This window comes from Gastrolobium bilobum, unplaced genomic scaffold, assembly GCF_033153095.1.
Source record: "Gastrolobium bilobum isolate Gb01-03AN ecotype WA unplaced genomic scaffold, APGP_CSIRO_Gbil_v1 utg8615, whole genome shotgun sequence".
NCBI classification, from domain to species: Eukaryota; Viridiplantae; Streptophyta; class Magnoliopsida; order Fabales; family Fabaceae; genus Gastrolobium; species Gastrolobium bilobum.
Genome location: NW_026896078.1, coordinates 118,692 through 134,412, shown reverse-complemented (window position 1 = coordinate 134,412; position 15,721 = coordinate 118,692). Strand labels below are relative to the sequence as shown.

The 15,721-nt window shown below is 38.2% G+C and overlaps 1 protein-coding gene across 1 annotated transcript in view; it reads left to right on the top strand.

Moving 5' to 3' along the window:
* Positions 1 to 947: 947 nt before the first annotated feature.
* LOC133297672 (protein RRC1) overlaps positions 948 to 15,721 on the top strand; it is a 54,832-nt gene continuing 40,058 nt past the window's right edge. The window contains exons 1-5 of the mRNA XM_061496840.1: positions 948 to 970; positions 1,169 to 1,286; positions 1,760 to 1,855; positions 1,946 to 2,081; positions 2,273 to 2,318. Of these exons, the coding sequence (XP_061352824.1) occupies positions 1,781 to 1,855; positions 1,946 to 2,081; positions 2,273 to 2,318 (257 nt within the window). The 5' untranslated portion in view covers positions 948 to 970; positions 1,169 to 1,286; positions 1,760 to 1,780. The remainder of the gene's footprint in view (positions 971 to 1,168; positions 1,287 to 1,759; positions 1,856 to 1,945; positions 2,082 to 2,272; positions 2,319 to 15,721) is intronic.

The window sequence follows — 15,721 nt, the reverse complement described above, 5'->3', positions numbered from 1 at the left end:
TGGCATTTCATATTTAATTTTGGAATAAAATAAATCACATACACAAATACAGGAAAAAATCATAATTTATCAACATACAAACTAAAATAGATAAAAAGATAAACAATCTAAATATGAAAAAAATAACTAATAACTAAAAAAAATGAAAGTAAAGGAACTTACCTCAGGAAGGACAAAACTTGATGTATGAAGCTTTATGAATTCTCAAACGTCAACTAAAAAATATTCAAAAACTGAGCTGCATATACTCAAAAGCTAACTTGCTAAGCCCTACAATCCTCCTAAAAATTTTACTCAATAATTACACATGCTTTATACTTGAATGATAAAATGTATTAACACAATTGTTTTTAATCAATGAATGGATGAGGGCTGATTATTTATATAAGAAAAAGGGCAAATTTTGGTGCATAAGTCTCTCTCCCAGACTTGTAAATATAGGAATAAGGGTAAATTGTATACAATCTTACCTCTATAATTTTGCAATGAATCTTTATATAATAGAAAAGGAAACAGGGCCAAATTATCATAGAAAAGTTGCAAGTTCTTAAGTGTAAAGAAGAATAACTCCCCCCCCACCCCCCATGAATTTTGTGAGAAAGGGCCCACACTTCTCTTTTTTCTATTTTTTTTTTATCATTTTTCTGTTATGAAATTTTTTTGTTTCTCAATCAAAAGTTGAGACAAAGTTGGTGTTCACAAAATCTTTTTAAATATTTAGACAATATACAAAGTGATTGGGAGCATTAAAACCTTTACATTGACAGGATAAATACATTTAAATTTGATATTTTACATTTTGAAAAATTTAAAAGTAATTCCTTAATTTATCTTATGTGGGGAGTAGGTATACCAAGGTTATTGCGACAGACATAAAATATAAGAATACCCTTTCCTCTGCCCTTTATATTAGTGTTAGCGCATCTTTACGTTTCTACTATCGACTCGAGTGGAAGAAGAAAACCCGCAGGTGAGTTGAGTTGAGTTGAGTTGAGATTCTCCTCTTTCATCGCTCTTCTTCCCCTTTCTCTATTTCTATTCTATGCATCTCTTCGTTCTTTCGCATATAATCAACCTCAAGAAATGGGTTTCGAATTTGATTACCCTATAAGCTTCTATTCTCTATTTACATTCATGAGATGAGATGAGATGTTGTTTTTTCATTCAGTCAAGTGCTCATTTTTCACTCTGCTCAATTATGGAGGACACGCATTCTTCCTTCGCTCCTTTTGATTGAACTTGTAGCTGATTTTACTGTTCATCACTTACTCACTTTTTTCTGGGAGGTTCGGATTTCCCCTGTATATCAAATACCTATCTCTTTTTAATTGTATATATTGCATGTTATTTCAATATTTTTATTATGTTGGTGGAGAATTTTTTTTTTTCCCCGTTTGAGGCGGGGTTTTATAGATTACTATTAGATTAGATTAGACTAAATGAGAATCTATTGGGTTACTGTTAGTTTCGTTGGTTGAGTTGAGAAAGAGGACACTGCATTTTTCTGTTTGTGTCTTTCGTTTGTTCCGAGGATGGGAATTTGTATCGGATGTGTTTTCTCCACATTCTTGTTGTGCTAGAAATTTTCCTTTTTAGAGGACCAAATAGAGTTTGTACATGATGTAAAATTTAAAAGAGGAATTCTTTTAGAGAATGGAAGGTGTGAAAAGTTTAGGAACATTTCGAAAGTGTAATTTGTTGAAATTTTTTGTGAGTCTAGGTCTTGAAATCTAGAAACATTTCAATTGTTTTTTGGCAGGCTTCCTTTGCTAATGCTGAGATGAGTTCATTCTCCATCACACGGAAAAAGACACCATTCCAGAAGCACAGAGAAGAGGAGGAGGCAAAGAAGAAGGTAGGGTTGATATGTCCAGTTTGGTTAGTTCTTGTTAGAATATAGAAAAGGCATTTCATAGTTATCGTAATGGATTTTTGTCTCCTGCAGAGAGCAGAAGATGAGACTGCTCGCTTGTATGCCGAATTTGTAGAGTCATTTCAAGGAGATACTACTCCTGGGTCAAAGACTTTTGTTCGAGGAGGAACAATTAATCCCAATGATAGATTGAAAGATGATTCTGAGGGTTAGTATGACTAATGAATTGTGTATTTCTTGCCCCTTCTATTTATATTCTTTCTGTCTTAACTTGTGGAAGTCTTGATTATATATGTTTTTCAGTTTTTCGTGTTGTGGATAAATACATAGTTTTTGCTATTATTTTGTATAATAACTTAATAAAAGTATGGACCTTTTTTATTCATTCGCGGATGGCAGGTGAAAAGTCCAAAGATGGGGTATCTGGTCCAAAGAAGGGAAGTAGGTAAATAAATGCTTTTGATTAACCACGTTTCTGTGCTCTTTTAATCAGGCACCATAAGTAGAAAAATCACGTCTTTCAGGTATAGCTCTATTTTCGTTAGGTTTGTACTTGTCGCAATAATTAAATGAATACTATAGTTTTTGTGAATAATCATGCAATTTTTTAGAAGAACATTGGAAAATGTCATGTGATTACCTAGTTACTTTTGTTTTTTTTGGTATAATTATGCACTAGGAAATTTTCAGGCATAAATTATAGTTTTTTAAACTCCTTCATATGTGGCGTGTTCTGTTTATGTAGAGGAAGAACTTGGTTTAGAGAAATCAACTGAAATTCCTTAATCCTTATGCTGTTGGAGGTCATCTCATTTTATAAATAAAAAACAAAAGCTCATTGTGGATGGTTATCTGATGATGTTATAATGTTAATATTAAAAATTAGAATTGTTTGAGAACTGAGAAGTATAGATATTCTTTTGCTATAGAGACATTTTAAATTGCCTGAGTAAATTCTTCATATATTTTTGGTGAATGTATTTGTAATTTTCAGAGGTGAACTGCTTAAATATATCCTTATGAAGGTATATAAAATAAATGATCTTGCATTGTATCCCTTCAGGGGCATCTAATAAAATTGGAAAAGATAGATAAATCATTATGCCCGAAAACTATATGATGGTACAAGGAAGGAAAATAGTGAGAACAAATGGAGACCAGCTCTTTTCTGTAACTCCACAATTACACAGATTGATGAGGTCCTATTACAGAGACTAACAATTCTGCAGAAACAAATGTGCAGAATAAGAAGCTAAATTAAAGATACCCAGCTCCCTCTAAGATGACACCCTCACCCTAGAGTTCCCAATTTCTTTCTCCCAGAAGATACTCATCATGCGTTTCCCCTCACTCTTCTCTCTCCACACTAGAACCAACTCCTTACACAATTACACTACCACCCAACTCCCCCTCTCCATTCACAACCTGCCACCTGTACTCTCCTATAACTAACTCACATTTTCTCCCCTCTACTCCCTCATTTTTGTTATCATTGTTGAAGGTTACTTCCTCTACTATTATCATTTGGTCTTGGGCCTTTTTCTTTGGCTTCATTCGCTGATATACAAACTGCAATAGCCCATCATTATACAAGTGATTTTGTTGTAGCTTTTTAAGGAACTTTAGAGTTATGATTATGAAGTTATTTGGTCTTTCATTTCATTTTCTTGCTATTATGAATTGTTTTGGAGCTTTTTTTATTACTCGCTATATCAGTAAAAGCATCAAAAGGCACTGAGCGAGACCCTAGAAGGGTTCAGCTCCTCTTGCTGGTTGAGGCACTGCCCTCTAGTTAGGTGCACTCCTTTGGTGCCTTTATAAATTTAAAAATAGTGAAGCCTAGTCATCTAACTTACTAATAGCGATGTTAAAGGGGGTAAAACAGTCAGAATATTAAGAACATACTAATTGTCTGCTATGTTTGGTACTAGAGACACTGTCACCATTGACATTCTGCTGCAAAAATCTTATTTTTTGTCTGACTCAACCATAACATGGAACAAATCAAAGGCAGATAATTATTATTATTATTCTATTTTGGGTTTATTTTATAAGTCAAATGGATTTTCACTTACAACACTGAATGTATGTCCAACTGATGAGTGATTATTGGGTCATCAAGGAAATGCCTTTGAACTAGACAATTCATTTTTCTCCACCCTTTTAGAGAAACAAATATTTATCATATGTAAAGATGGCCTTGATTGAAATTTGCAAAACTTTTTGGAATATAGAATTGGTATGGGAAACCCAGCAAAGTAATTTGAGTCTCTATTATTTTTGTTGATTGTTATAGGCAGTTCTTGAGAAGCTTATTGCATATCTCTTTTTAATTTATTGAAAATTTATACTTTGTCGAGAGAAGTGCAAAACTCAGGTACTTGAATTTAAAATTCTACTGTGGAACTTCATGATGATTGATGCACTTAGCATCTGCGACTCCCTGTCTACATTGCCCCCATAAAAAGCGAGAGCTATGAGACAACCCTCTTAGTTGTTTGTAGGGTTATCAATAAATAGAACACGATTACACCATTATAATGGTGGTGCGGTGGGTTGCAATCTCTAGTCACCACAAGTTTTGTTTAGTGTTGCATTTTGCTGTAGTGAATTTGAATTGTGGCTGCTATACCAAAATATCACAGCCATGTCAGCCTCTATGCTTCACAGGGCAAAATTCCCTCTTTAAACACTTCATATCCATGATTTAAAATTGGGAAAGAAAATAAAGTCTGTAAAAACTGACTGCGGTTGGGAATTTAGGAACGTTTTCCAAGGTTCTAGCTGACTTCGGCATTGTTCACTGCTTTATTTTCCCCCACACCTACCACCAAAATGGCAATGGGGGCTGTAAGCATAGGAAAAATGTTGGCTTCCTTACCTTTCACCTTTTTGGATCATGCCTTTCTTACTGCAAGTTTACCTCATCGGCTCATCCACTGTTTGCCCACTGTTTCTCTCAACAATGATTCCTTTCATTTGTTTCTTTAACAAATCCTCTAATTACAGCTTCTTAAAGGTGTTTGGTTGTGTGTGTTATCCTTTCCTACGTTCCTATAAACAACATATATCAGATTTCCACATCACTGAATGCACCTTTCTGGCTCCTACATTGCTGCCCATAAGGGTTAAGTGCCTTTGACCTGACGGCAGATTAAACATCTCAAAGGATTTTATTCTGAATGAGTTTAATTCCCTTATTTAGTAGCAGAAAAATCTAGCTGTTCTAATCTCTCTCCTCCCATTATTCCTGTCTGTACCTTCTTTGCCTTATTCAGTTTCCCCAACTTCCTCCCCCCCCCCCTTTTCTTCTCAGTTCTGTGACCCCTTCTTCTCATTCTCTTTATTCTGCCTCTAATTCTTCCGCTGCCTCTTCCCAACCTTCATCATCCCCTATATCCCCTTCCTCTAGTCCTGCCACCCTATTCTTCTACATGCAGGTTTGTTCATCCTATGCAAACCTGTCCTAAGTCTGGTATTGTCAAAACCAGATTGTCCTCACCTTGCTACTTACGCATTTAGAGCAAACAGGCCTTGGTGAACCCCATTGGATGGCTGCCATGATGAAGCTGAATTCGATTCATTGATGACTAGTCATATCTTGTCCTTGTTCCCCCTTCCACCTAGTCTGACAACTATTGGTTGTAAATGGGTATTCCGATTAAAGGAGAATCCGGATGACTATAAACAAATATAAGACCTGCTTTGATCTCCAACCTGGGTTTAATTACATATAAACCTTCTTCGTAGTAGTTAAATTAAACTAGTGACCATTCTCATCCTCACTTTGGCACTCACCAATGGGTGGTCTATCTAACAACTCGATGTAAATAATGCCTTGCTTAATGGGTTTCTTGAGGAAGTTTATATGCAACAATCTCCGGGGTATGAAGCCTCTGATAAATCCCTGGTTTGTTAGTTCCGAAAAGCTCTCTGGTCTCAATCACGCACATAGGGCCTGGTTTGAGACTGTTACCAAAACACTTCTCAATTTCGGTTTTATTCCCATTAAATGTGACCCTTATCTTTTTATGCACAAGAGCTCCACTCATTTTCTGTGTGTTGGTTTACATGGATGGCATTATTGTCAGTGGAACTTCTCTGTCTCTTGTTGAACAGCTTATGAGTGTTTTCTCTTAAACAGTTGGGATCTCTTGACTATTTTTTTGGTATTGGGTCGAGCACCTTCTGATGGTCCTCTACTTCTGTCTCAAGTAAGTGAGGGACTTATTATCCGAAGCTCATATGAGGGACGCCAAGGGTATATCTACTCCTATGAATGGATGCTGTAAACAAACATGGCAGTGATTATATGTATATCCCCACTTATATAGATCCCTTGTTGGGTCATGATAGGATTGATACTCAAATAATAAAGAAAACAGATAGACAATAAAAATGAAACAAAATTGTATTGATGAATTGAAGTTCTTACCGAACAAGAATTGTACATGCTTTTACTAAAGAAAAGTGAGAATGTATTACAATGGAAAATTAAATGAACAAGAACAATGACAGATATCTGAGAATTTGGGAGACTCAATACCCTCCCAGCCCAAGTCCAAGTAAATTCCCAAGATGCTAAACCATTCCTCCCCATCTTTCTTATAGTCCCCTTCCCGAGGTAACTGAAACCCACTCTCCCTTTCATGCCCCCTGGAATGTGTGAGTTAGTTATGAAGGTGTTGATCCCCTGTGGTTGCACCTTTGATACACCCTAGTAATGGGTGGTATCATAACAGGTCATTACAATATGCAACTATTCCTAGCCTTAAGCTCTCTTTCAGTGTTAAAAATACCTGTAGGTATATGTCACAGCCGCTAGAAACTCACTGGAAGGTAGTTAATCACATGTTGCGGTATTTGAAAGGTACCCTAACACTTGATCTTCTCCTTCTTCCAGCACAGTGCCATCATCCTCTCTCCCTTTATGTCTTTTTGTTATGCAGATTGGGCATCTGATCAAGATGATTGCAGGTCCAATTCTAGATAATGTGTTTTTTTGGGACCTAAAACATGGTCTCTTGGTCTATAAAGCACCCTCTAGTTGCTCATTCCAGCACTGATGCTGGGTACAAAAGTCTGGCTTCAACCTGGCAGAACTTGTCTGGATTCAGACATGATTCATAACTTCAAGTTCCAGTTACCACTCGTGATATACTGTGATAATTTGAGTACAATCTCCCTTTCACATAATCCGGTTCTCCACACCCATACCTAGCATATGGAGCTTGACATCTTTTTTGGTTCGTGAGAGGGTCCTCAACAAGAGCTTAATTGTTGCTCATGTTCTACTGAAGATTAGATTGCAGATGTTCTGGCCATGTCTCTCTTTATCCAAGCTCAGATTCTGCTGTCTTACAAACAAACTCTGGGTGTTTGGTCAGTTGCAATTCTTGCATCCACCCTGAGTTTGAGGGTGGGCTGTTAGAGAATGTCCTACACATGTATTGGCCCTGAGCTTCTGTTTCTAACAAACAAAATTCTAGATAGTTTAGTCTGTTACACTTGTATTAGATTCTGTTGTAACAGACTTACAACTACCCTAGGATCAGTTAAGACGGTTGTCTCCAACTGTTCTTAACTGACTGTATAAAAATGAGAACTCTATCTTCAGTTCATTTGATGAGTATAAATTACACAAATTACAGAGAACATTCTCTGCCCCTCAATTCACTTCATTCTCTTTACTCTCTCACCCTTATACGAGAGCTTATCAGAAAGGAAATTTCTTTGGAGGGCTGCTTCTTTGTGATAAGATTAGGCATTTGGCTTCCGCTCAGTTCTTGTTTGGATTAGCTTATTTTAGGGCCAAAAAATCTTTTCTTTAGCGGTTTCCTCATAGAGCTTTTGAGAAAAAAGTGATTATTTTACTTTAAAAATCTTGTAAACACTTGAGATTAAAGAATAATTGTATATTGAATAATCATAGTGTGTTACAATGTACAAGAGCTCTCTATTTAAAGAGACTAAAAGACCTAATGGGCTGAGCTCATAAGATGTGGGACTACTGAACTATTTTTACAACTATTCTAACATTCCCCCTCAAGCTGGAGCATATATATTGTAAGCACCCAGCTTGCTACAAATATATTCAACCCAAGGACCCCTAAGAGCTTTAGTGAAGACATCTGCGAGTTGATCATTGGAGTTGACAAATTCCGTTTTGATTTCTCCTGACTGAATCTTTTCTTGAATGAAATGACAATCGATCTCTATATGTTTGGTTCTATCATGAAATACAGGATTAGAGGATATATGTAGTGCAGCTTGATTGTCACAAATGAGAGTCATGGGTTGCTTCTGTTCACAAAGATGGAGCTCCCGAATCAACTGCTTTAACCAAGTTGTTTCTTACTTTTCCAAGAAATCAGGTTTCCTCCAAAGAAAACACAATAGCCTGAAGTAGAGCGCCTATCCGAGGGTGATCTTGCCCAATCGGCATCTGAATAACCACAAATTTCTGTATTTCCCTGATCTGAATATAATAAACCTTTCCTTGGTGCTCCTTTGATGTAACGAAGGATCCTAACAGCAGCATCCCAATGAGAATCACACGGAGAATCAAGAAACTGACTAGCGACACTAACAGCAAAAGAAATGTCCGACCTAGTCACAGTGAGATAATTGAGCTTCCCAATCAACCTCCGATAACGTCCAGGATCAGATAATGGTTCTCCTTGTCCGGGTAGTAATTTGATAGTAGGATCCATGGGTGTATCAACCGGCTTACACGCCAACATACCAGTCTCCTCTAGGATATCCAAGGCATATTTCCTTTGACAGATAGAAATGCCCTGTCTAGACTGTGCTACTTCAATTCCTAAGAAGTAACGAAGCTTACCAAGATCCTTTGTTTGAAATTGACTGAACAAATACTGTTTTAACTGATGAATCCCAACTTGATCACTTCCAGTGAGAATAATATCATCGACATAGACTAACAAAAAGATGCATTTGTCAGGAGATGTGAAACTATAAAACACAGAATGATCAACCTTACTGCGGATTAAGCCAAAAGCCTGAACAGCAGAACTAAAACGGCTGAACCAAGCTCGAGGGGACTGCTTGAGGCCATATAAAGACTTACGAAGTCTGCACACCATCCCAGACTCCCCCTGAGCAACAAACCCAGGTGGTTGCTCCATGTAAACCTCTTCTTGTAAATCACCATGAAGAAAAGCATTTTTAATGTCTAGTTGAAGGAGTGGCCAGTGACGAACAACAGCGAGGGCAAGAAACATTCGGACAGACGCCATCTCAGCGACAGGAGAGAACGTGTCACCATAGTCAAGTCCGAATATCTGAGTAAAACCTTTGGCGACTAAGCTTGCCTTGAGACGGTCAATATGGACATCAGGTCCAACCTTGACATTAAAGACCCACCGACAACCAACAATAGACTTCTCTGGAGGTGCAGGAACAAGATCCCAAGTGCCATTGGAATGAAGAGCAGTCATTTCATCAAGCATCGCTTGGCGCCACCCTGGATGGGAAAGTGCTTCACCTGTGGTCTTAGGAATAGAAACAGAAGAAATACTAGAAACAAATGAGTAATGTGAAGTAGAAAGACGGTCATAGCTTAAAAAGGTATAAAGAGGATAAGGGTTTCGAGTAGTACGTATACCTTTTCTTTGGGCAATAGGAAGAGCCTCTGGTGAAGGAGCCGGAGGGGAAGAGATGACTGGAGAGGACGATGAGTCTCCCAGGGCCAAGTCTGCAGGAGGCACTTTCTGACGACGCTGATAGGTGAGAAAAGGGCGGTCAGCAGGGATGGAGACAAGAGTTCTGTCCTCTGGGAGAGAGTCACCTGCAACTGGTAAAGACAATTCAAGAAAAGGAACAGGAAGAACTTGATCAACCCGTGACAACTGAGATTAGATAGAATGAAAGGGTTGTTGATCAAGGAAAGTGACATCAGCAGAAACAATATAACGCTTAAGATCAGGAGAATAACAATGATAACCTTTTTGAATACGAGAATAACCAAGAAAGATACACTGAAAGGCTTTGGATGTTAACTTATCCTTACCAGGAGTGAGATCATGAACAAAACAAGTACAACCAAAGACATGTGGAGTTAGAGGATAAAGAGGAGCATTTGGAAACAATAGATTATGAGCAATGTCATTGTTGAGCACAGATGAAGGCATGCGATTGATGAGAAAACAAGAGATGAGTACAGCATCTGCCCAGAAGTGAAGGGGAACCTGCATATGAATAAGAAGGGTACGGGCAGTTTCAATGAGATGTCTGTTTTTACGGTCAGCCACCCCATTTTGTTGTGGAGTGTGAGGACAAGTAGTTTGATGTAAAGTACATTGTGTGGCCAAGAAATTAGAAAAATCAATAGAAACATATTCTTTAGCATTATCACTACGTAGAATACGAATAGAGACACCAAATTGAGTATGAATCTCAGTAGAAAACTTTTTATAAATGGAAAATAACTCAGAACGATTTTTCATTAAATAGATCCAAGTGCAACGGGAAAAATCATCAATAAAGGTAACGAAATACTGAAAACCTAAAACAGACAAGGTACGACTTGGATCCCAGATATCTGAATGAACAAGAGAGAAAGGGGCATCAGCTCGTTTATTGACTCAACTGGCAAAAGAGGAGCGTGTATGCTTCCCTTGTTGACATGACACACAATCTAAAGACTGAAGACTGGACAAAAGAGGAACAATTTTCTGCAACTTTGAAAGACATGGATGACCGAGGCAACTGTGGATAAGTTGTGGAGATTCTGTGAGAGAGCATGCCACTGAAGGACGAGGCACATCCAGATAGTAAAGCCCTCGTGACTCACGACCCACTCCAATCATCTTCCCCGTACCCGGATCCTGCACAGAAACAGAATGGTTAGAGAAAGTAATGGTGCAAGTGAGGGAGTGGATCAATTTACTAATAGAAATTTAGTTATAAGGGATGCCAGGAATGTAATAAACAGATGTCAAGGCCAAGGTAGAGGTCGGACGAGCTTGTCCAATCCCACGAACTGGGGCTTTGGTTCCATCAGCAAGGGTAAAAGAAGGTAAATGATCAGAATAAGTAAGAGATGTAAAGAGTTCCTTATTACCACAGAGATGATCAGTAGCATCTGAGTCAAATATCCAAGTGCCAAGTGATGTAGGATGAGAAACACAAGCAACGGGATTACCAATATATGGCTGAGACTGAGGAGAAGCCTTCTTGAGAAGAGTTTGGAGTGCAGCATAGTCCGCAGGTGAGAGAGAACCTGAACCAAATGATGCATTGTCTGACTGAGCTATATTTGCAACAAGAGAGGTGGCCCAATCTTTGTAGTTGTCAGAATCCTTCAGTTTGGAAGATGTAATGGGCCCAATATTAGTAGAGATGATTCCTGAGGAAGTTCTGGCATGAGGAGAAGGAGAGTTAACCTCTGAGAGATCAGGGGATGCTGCTGCCATTTAAAGACAAAATATAAAAGCCGTAAACGAAGGCAAACACTATCCAATCAAGGAGAACCACTCGTCTAAAGTGAGACCCACAAAGAACCAAGCACAAATCTGGAAAGAGGAGGAAAAACCGAGCTAGTCTGTCCAGGAACGACCGGAAAAAGATGCTGGAACAGTGCACACGCGCCGGTGAAGGGTGGCGCGTGAGCACCACCCGTAGGGAGAAGGAGCTGTGCGTGAGAGCGCGTGGGGACTCCTCTGATGACGGGTCTTCCACAGACTTGGTCGCCGGAGAGAGAGGGCTCTGATCGCAGGCTTTCCGGTTGAAATCGACGCTGGAACAGTGCTCCGGTGGCCTGAACAGTCACGAACGGCGGTTATTGGCGGCGGGAAGTGGTTCTGACAGTTGAAGAAACAAGCCAGAGAGACACACGGCTTAGAGAATCTGCCGGAGGGACACACGGCTGATGAAAAACTTGCCGGAAGAATGCACGGCAAGGTAGAAGAGAACACCTAAGCAGTGGGCTTAGGGTTTTAGCGGAAGCGGATTCCAGAGCGAAAAAGCTCTGATACCAACTTGAGATTAAAGAATAATTGTATATTGAATAATCATAGTGTGTTACAATGTACAAGAGCTCTCTATTTAATGAGACTAAAAGACCTAATGGGCTGAGCTCATAAGATGTGGGACTATATATACTTAACTATTCTTACAACTATTCTAACATAAACAAACATGCACTTGGTGGTGTGAAGCACTTGGTTTTTTTTACATGGTTTTTCATACAGATATGTTGGGTTTAGGTAGCTTTGCTTTTTTGATGTTTTATTTGTCCTCTATTGTTTGTTTTCTTTTTCCTTTTTTGATCACTTATCCTCCTATCTTAGTAATCATCATCTCTTTGTTTTAATGGATTTTTTTTTATAAAAAAATGTGTCAGATTCGATGAGGTTTTTTAATTTATTTTTTGGGAAAGGCAATTTTAATGTGAACTTTTTTAAAAGATCTTCTGTAAAAGGTAAAATCTATTGTATCTTTGGATGCAATGTTCAGGAAGTATGTTTTTGTGTTTGAACTTTGAATAAGTTCTCCACATTCTCAACAAAGGACAAAAGTTTAGCTGGGAAAAATGCCCAACTTTAGATCTTTTTAGTGCTTCACCTTTTTTTCTTTTTAAAAGGAACTTTTAACCTCAGTGAAATATGTATAAAAAAACTGATCTTTGTAATGTAAGAAAGCACATCCAAATGGGTCATAGATACATTTATATGTTTTGTTTTTGTAGTTGCTTTTACGTTCTTACAAACATTCAGATTTACTTGCATTTATCAGTTATTCCATACTTGAAAACAAGGATTTTCTCTTGTTGAGGATCATAAAGATTGAAAGCTCCTTTGGTGTCATTGATCTCTTGATTCTGTATAACTTGCTGTCCTCTAGGAAGCGATGTCTTTGTAGCTTAGTCTTTGTCCAATTGCTAGTATGTGAAATTCCAATTATCAACTCAAGGTTTTGCTTATCATGTTTGTTAAGATGAATTACTAGCTAGATTTTGTTAAGGTACTCAAAAATATGGTGTGCTTATTCTCTAAAATATGCTGTGCTTATGTTAAAGTTACTCAAAAATGAAAGGTTCCCTTTACTTGCTAGATTTTGTTAGTTATGTTAGGTTTTGGTCGCTAAATAGGTGCACAGCCTGCAAGAACTGAAATGCAGATGGGAAGGTGAACAATTGTGTTGTTTATGGTGGCATAATATTACCAATATGGTTTTAACTATTGTAGTTTTAAATTCGGATTATACATTTTGTGAATAAAGAATAAAACCAAAGTTAAATGTTCAAAAGGATAGTGGCAAATTAAAAGTAATATAAGTTTCAAATGGAGAGACGAACATAAAGCTTTGACAGAAGACAAAAATAGTGAGGCCGCTCTAGAATTTTTAACTACAACAACTAGATGACCCTATCTTTGACTAAATTTTAATAATCGCTATCATGGTTCTCTTGCATTCCTCTGGTTCATTAAATTGATATTTTTCAATTTTTTCTAGTGTGTCGTACAAAATCTAGCAAAATCTCTAAAAATCTAGGTTTAAGCTGTTATGCTTAGCTTTTTGAGCTTCGTTTCACTTGCTTTGGCACATCTTCTAGTGTTTATAACATGATCAACATCCATTTAACTAATTAGCCATTATTTGCCTTCATCAATATCTTCAATGGGAATGGCTTCAATTCAATGCAAATTTTTAGTTCTCATCAATCTTTAGGGGGTTAATTATGCTTAATGAAAACCAAACTGTTCTCTCTATTTTTTACAGGCCTATTCCTTCATTTTCGTAGTAAAAGCATTAATTGCCAATCAGTTGTGTTAGAATATTAGACATGATATGATTAGATATGATTGGATTCCGTCTTATCCGTAAATATTCTGATTGTATTCTGACTGTATTAGGATTAGGTTTGGGCCTTTCACTTAAGCCTATTAGGGTCTCTATATATTGTAACTCTCTGACACAGATCAATACACAACATATTATTCTTCTATTATTTTATATTCAAGTTGGTATCAGAGCTCTTTCGTTCTGGGAACTCTCGCTTCCGCCTAGAAACCTTGTTTTTTGCTTTAAAACCTAAGCCCACTGCTTAGGAGTCCTCTTTCTTGTCGTGCGTCCTTCCGGCAAGCCTTCTAGGGCTGTAAACAGCCTCTGAGTGATTTTTCCAAACGTGTCAGCACCTCCGACAGCCACCGGAACCACCGCCCGCCGTCAGAATCACTGTTCAGGCAACCAGAGACTTTTTCCGGCTACTTTTCCGACCAAACTTCACGCGATCAGGACCCTCTCTTCCCGGCGACCAGATCCGTGGTGGTCCGGTCAGCAACGCATCTCCCACGCGCCGTCACGCGCCACCTGTCTTCTCTGCGCGTGGGCTTCACGCGCCACCTTCTGCCGGCGCGTGAGCACTATTCCGGCGGCTTTTTCCGGCCGGTCTTGGACAGAGAAGCTCGCCTTCTCCTCCCCTTTCTGGATCTGTGATTGTTTCTCTGTGGGTCTGACCTTAGACGCGTGGTTCTTCTTGATTGGATATCGTTTGCCTTCGTTTACGGCTTTTATATTTTATCTTTAAATGGCAGCAGCATCTTCTGGCTATTGTGTCTTCTTTGGAGGAAACTTAATTTCGTGGAAGAGCAAGAAACAACCTGTTGTTGCTCGATCTAGTGCAGAAGCTGAGTATCGTGCAATGGCAAATGCTACCTGTGACTTAGTCTGGTTAAAGCAGTTGATTCAGGAGCTTCATCTTTGTGAACAGAAACAACCCATGACACTCATCTGTGATAATCAAGCTGCGCTACATATATCCTCTAATCCTGTCTTTCATGAGAGGACCAAACATATAGAGATTGATTGTCACTTCATTCTAGAAAAGATTCAGTCAGGAGAAATCAAGACTGCTTTCGTCAACTCCTCTGATCAACTAGCGGATGTTTTCACTAAAGCTCTTAGAGGTCCTCGGGTTGAATACATTTGTAACAAGCTTGGTGCTCATAATATATACGCACCAGCTTGAGGGGGAGTGTTAGAATATTAGACATGATATGATTAGATATGATTGGATTCCGTCTTATCCGTAAATATTCTGACTGTATTCTGACTGTATTAGGATTAGGTTTGGGCCTTTCACTTAAGCCTATTAGGGTCTCTATATATTGTAACTCTCTGACACAGTTCAATACACAACATATTATTCTTCTATTATTTTATATTCAAGTAGTTGAAAAGTTGTTTAAGATATTTTAATATGAAACTCTTTAAGCAGTTTAAAATTTAAACCGTGCTGCTCAATTGCATTTCTTTTCATTTTCGGAAGCTAAAGATTTGCTATTTTCTGTGGAAGCCAAGTACCTTGTAGATCTTACAATAAGGTGCGTTGTTTCTGGTAACTGATGGCTAATATGTACAAATTCATGAAATATGATCAATATACTACTAATTATTAATTAAGTTGCAAGTATTCTACATAGAGCTCTTGCTGTGGGTACCAAAATCCTTATTGGAAATGTACTTAATTGAAAAGTGCTGTATACATTTCAAGAGCTATTTACTAGGACAAGCTAGGCTATGCATTTGGGGCCATGTGAACTGGCATATCTTGAGTTGCTTCAAGCTGACCAATTTTTACGTTCATTATAATTCAAGGCATCCCGTGGTCAAAACTCAAGCCATACAGCACCCTCATTCACTTGACTTTCACTACATTACTTTTGGGTGTAATAAGATTTAATCCTTTTTAGGCATTTGAGTGGAACAGATTGTGATGCCAATGGTCTCACATTGGATGTATTTCCTGACGGAGCAATATGAATACTCCCGAACAGTCCATGTGGAAAGGCTTGTGACCACCTTCATTTGCGACTATCATAC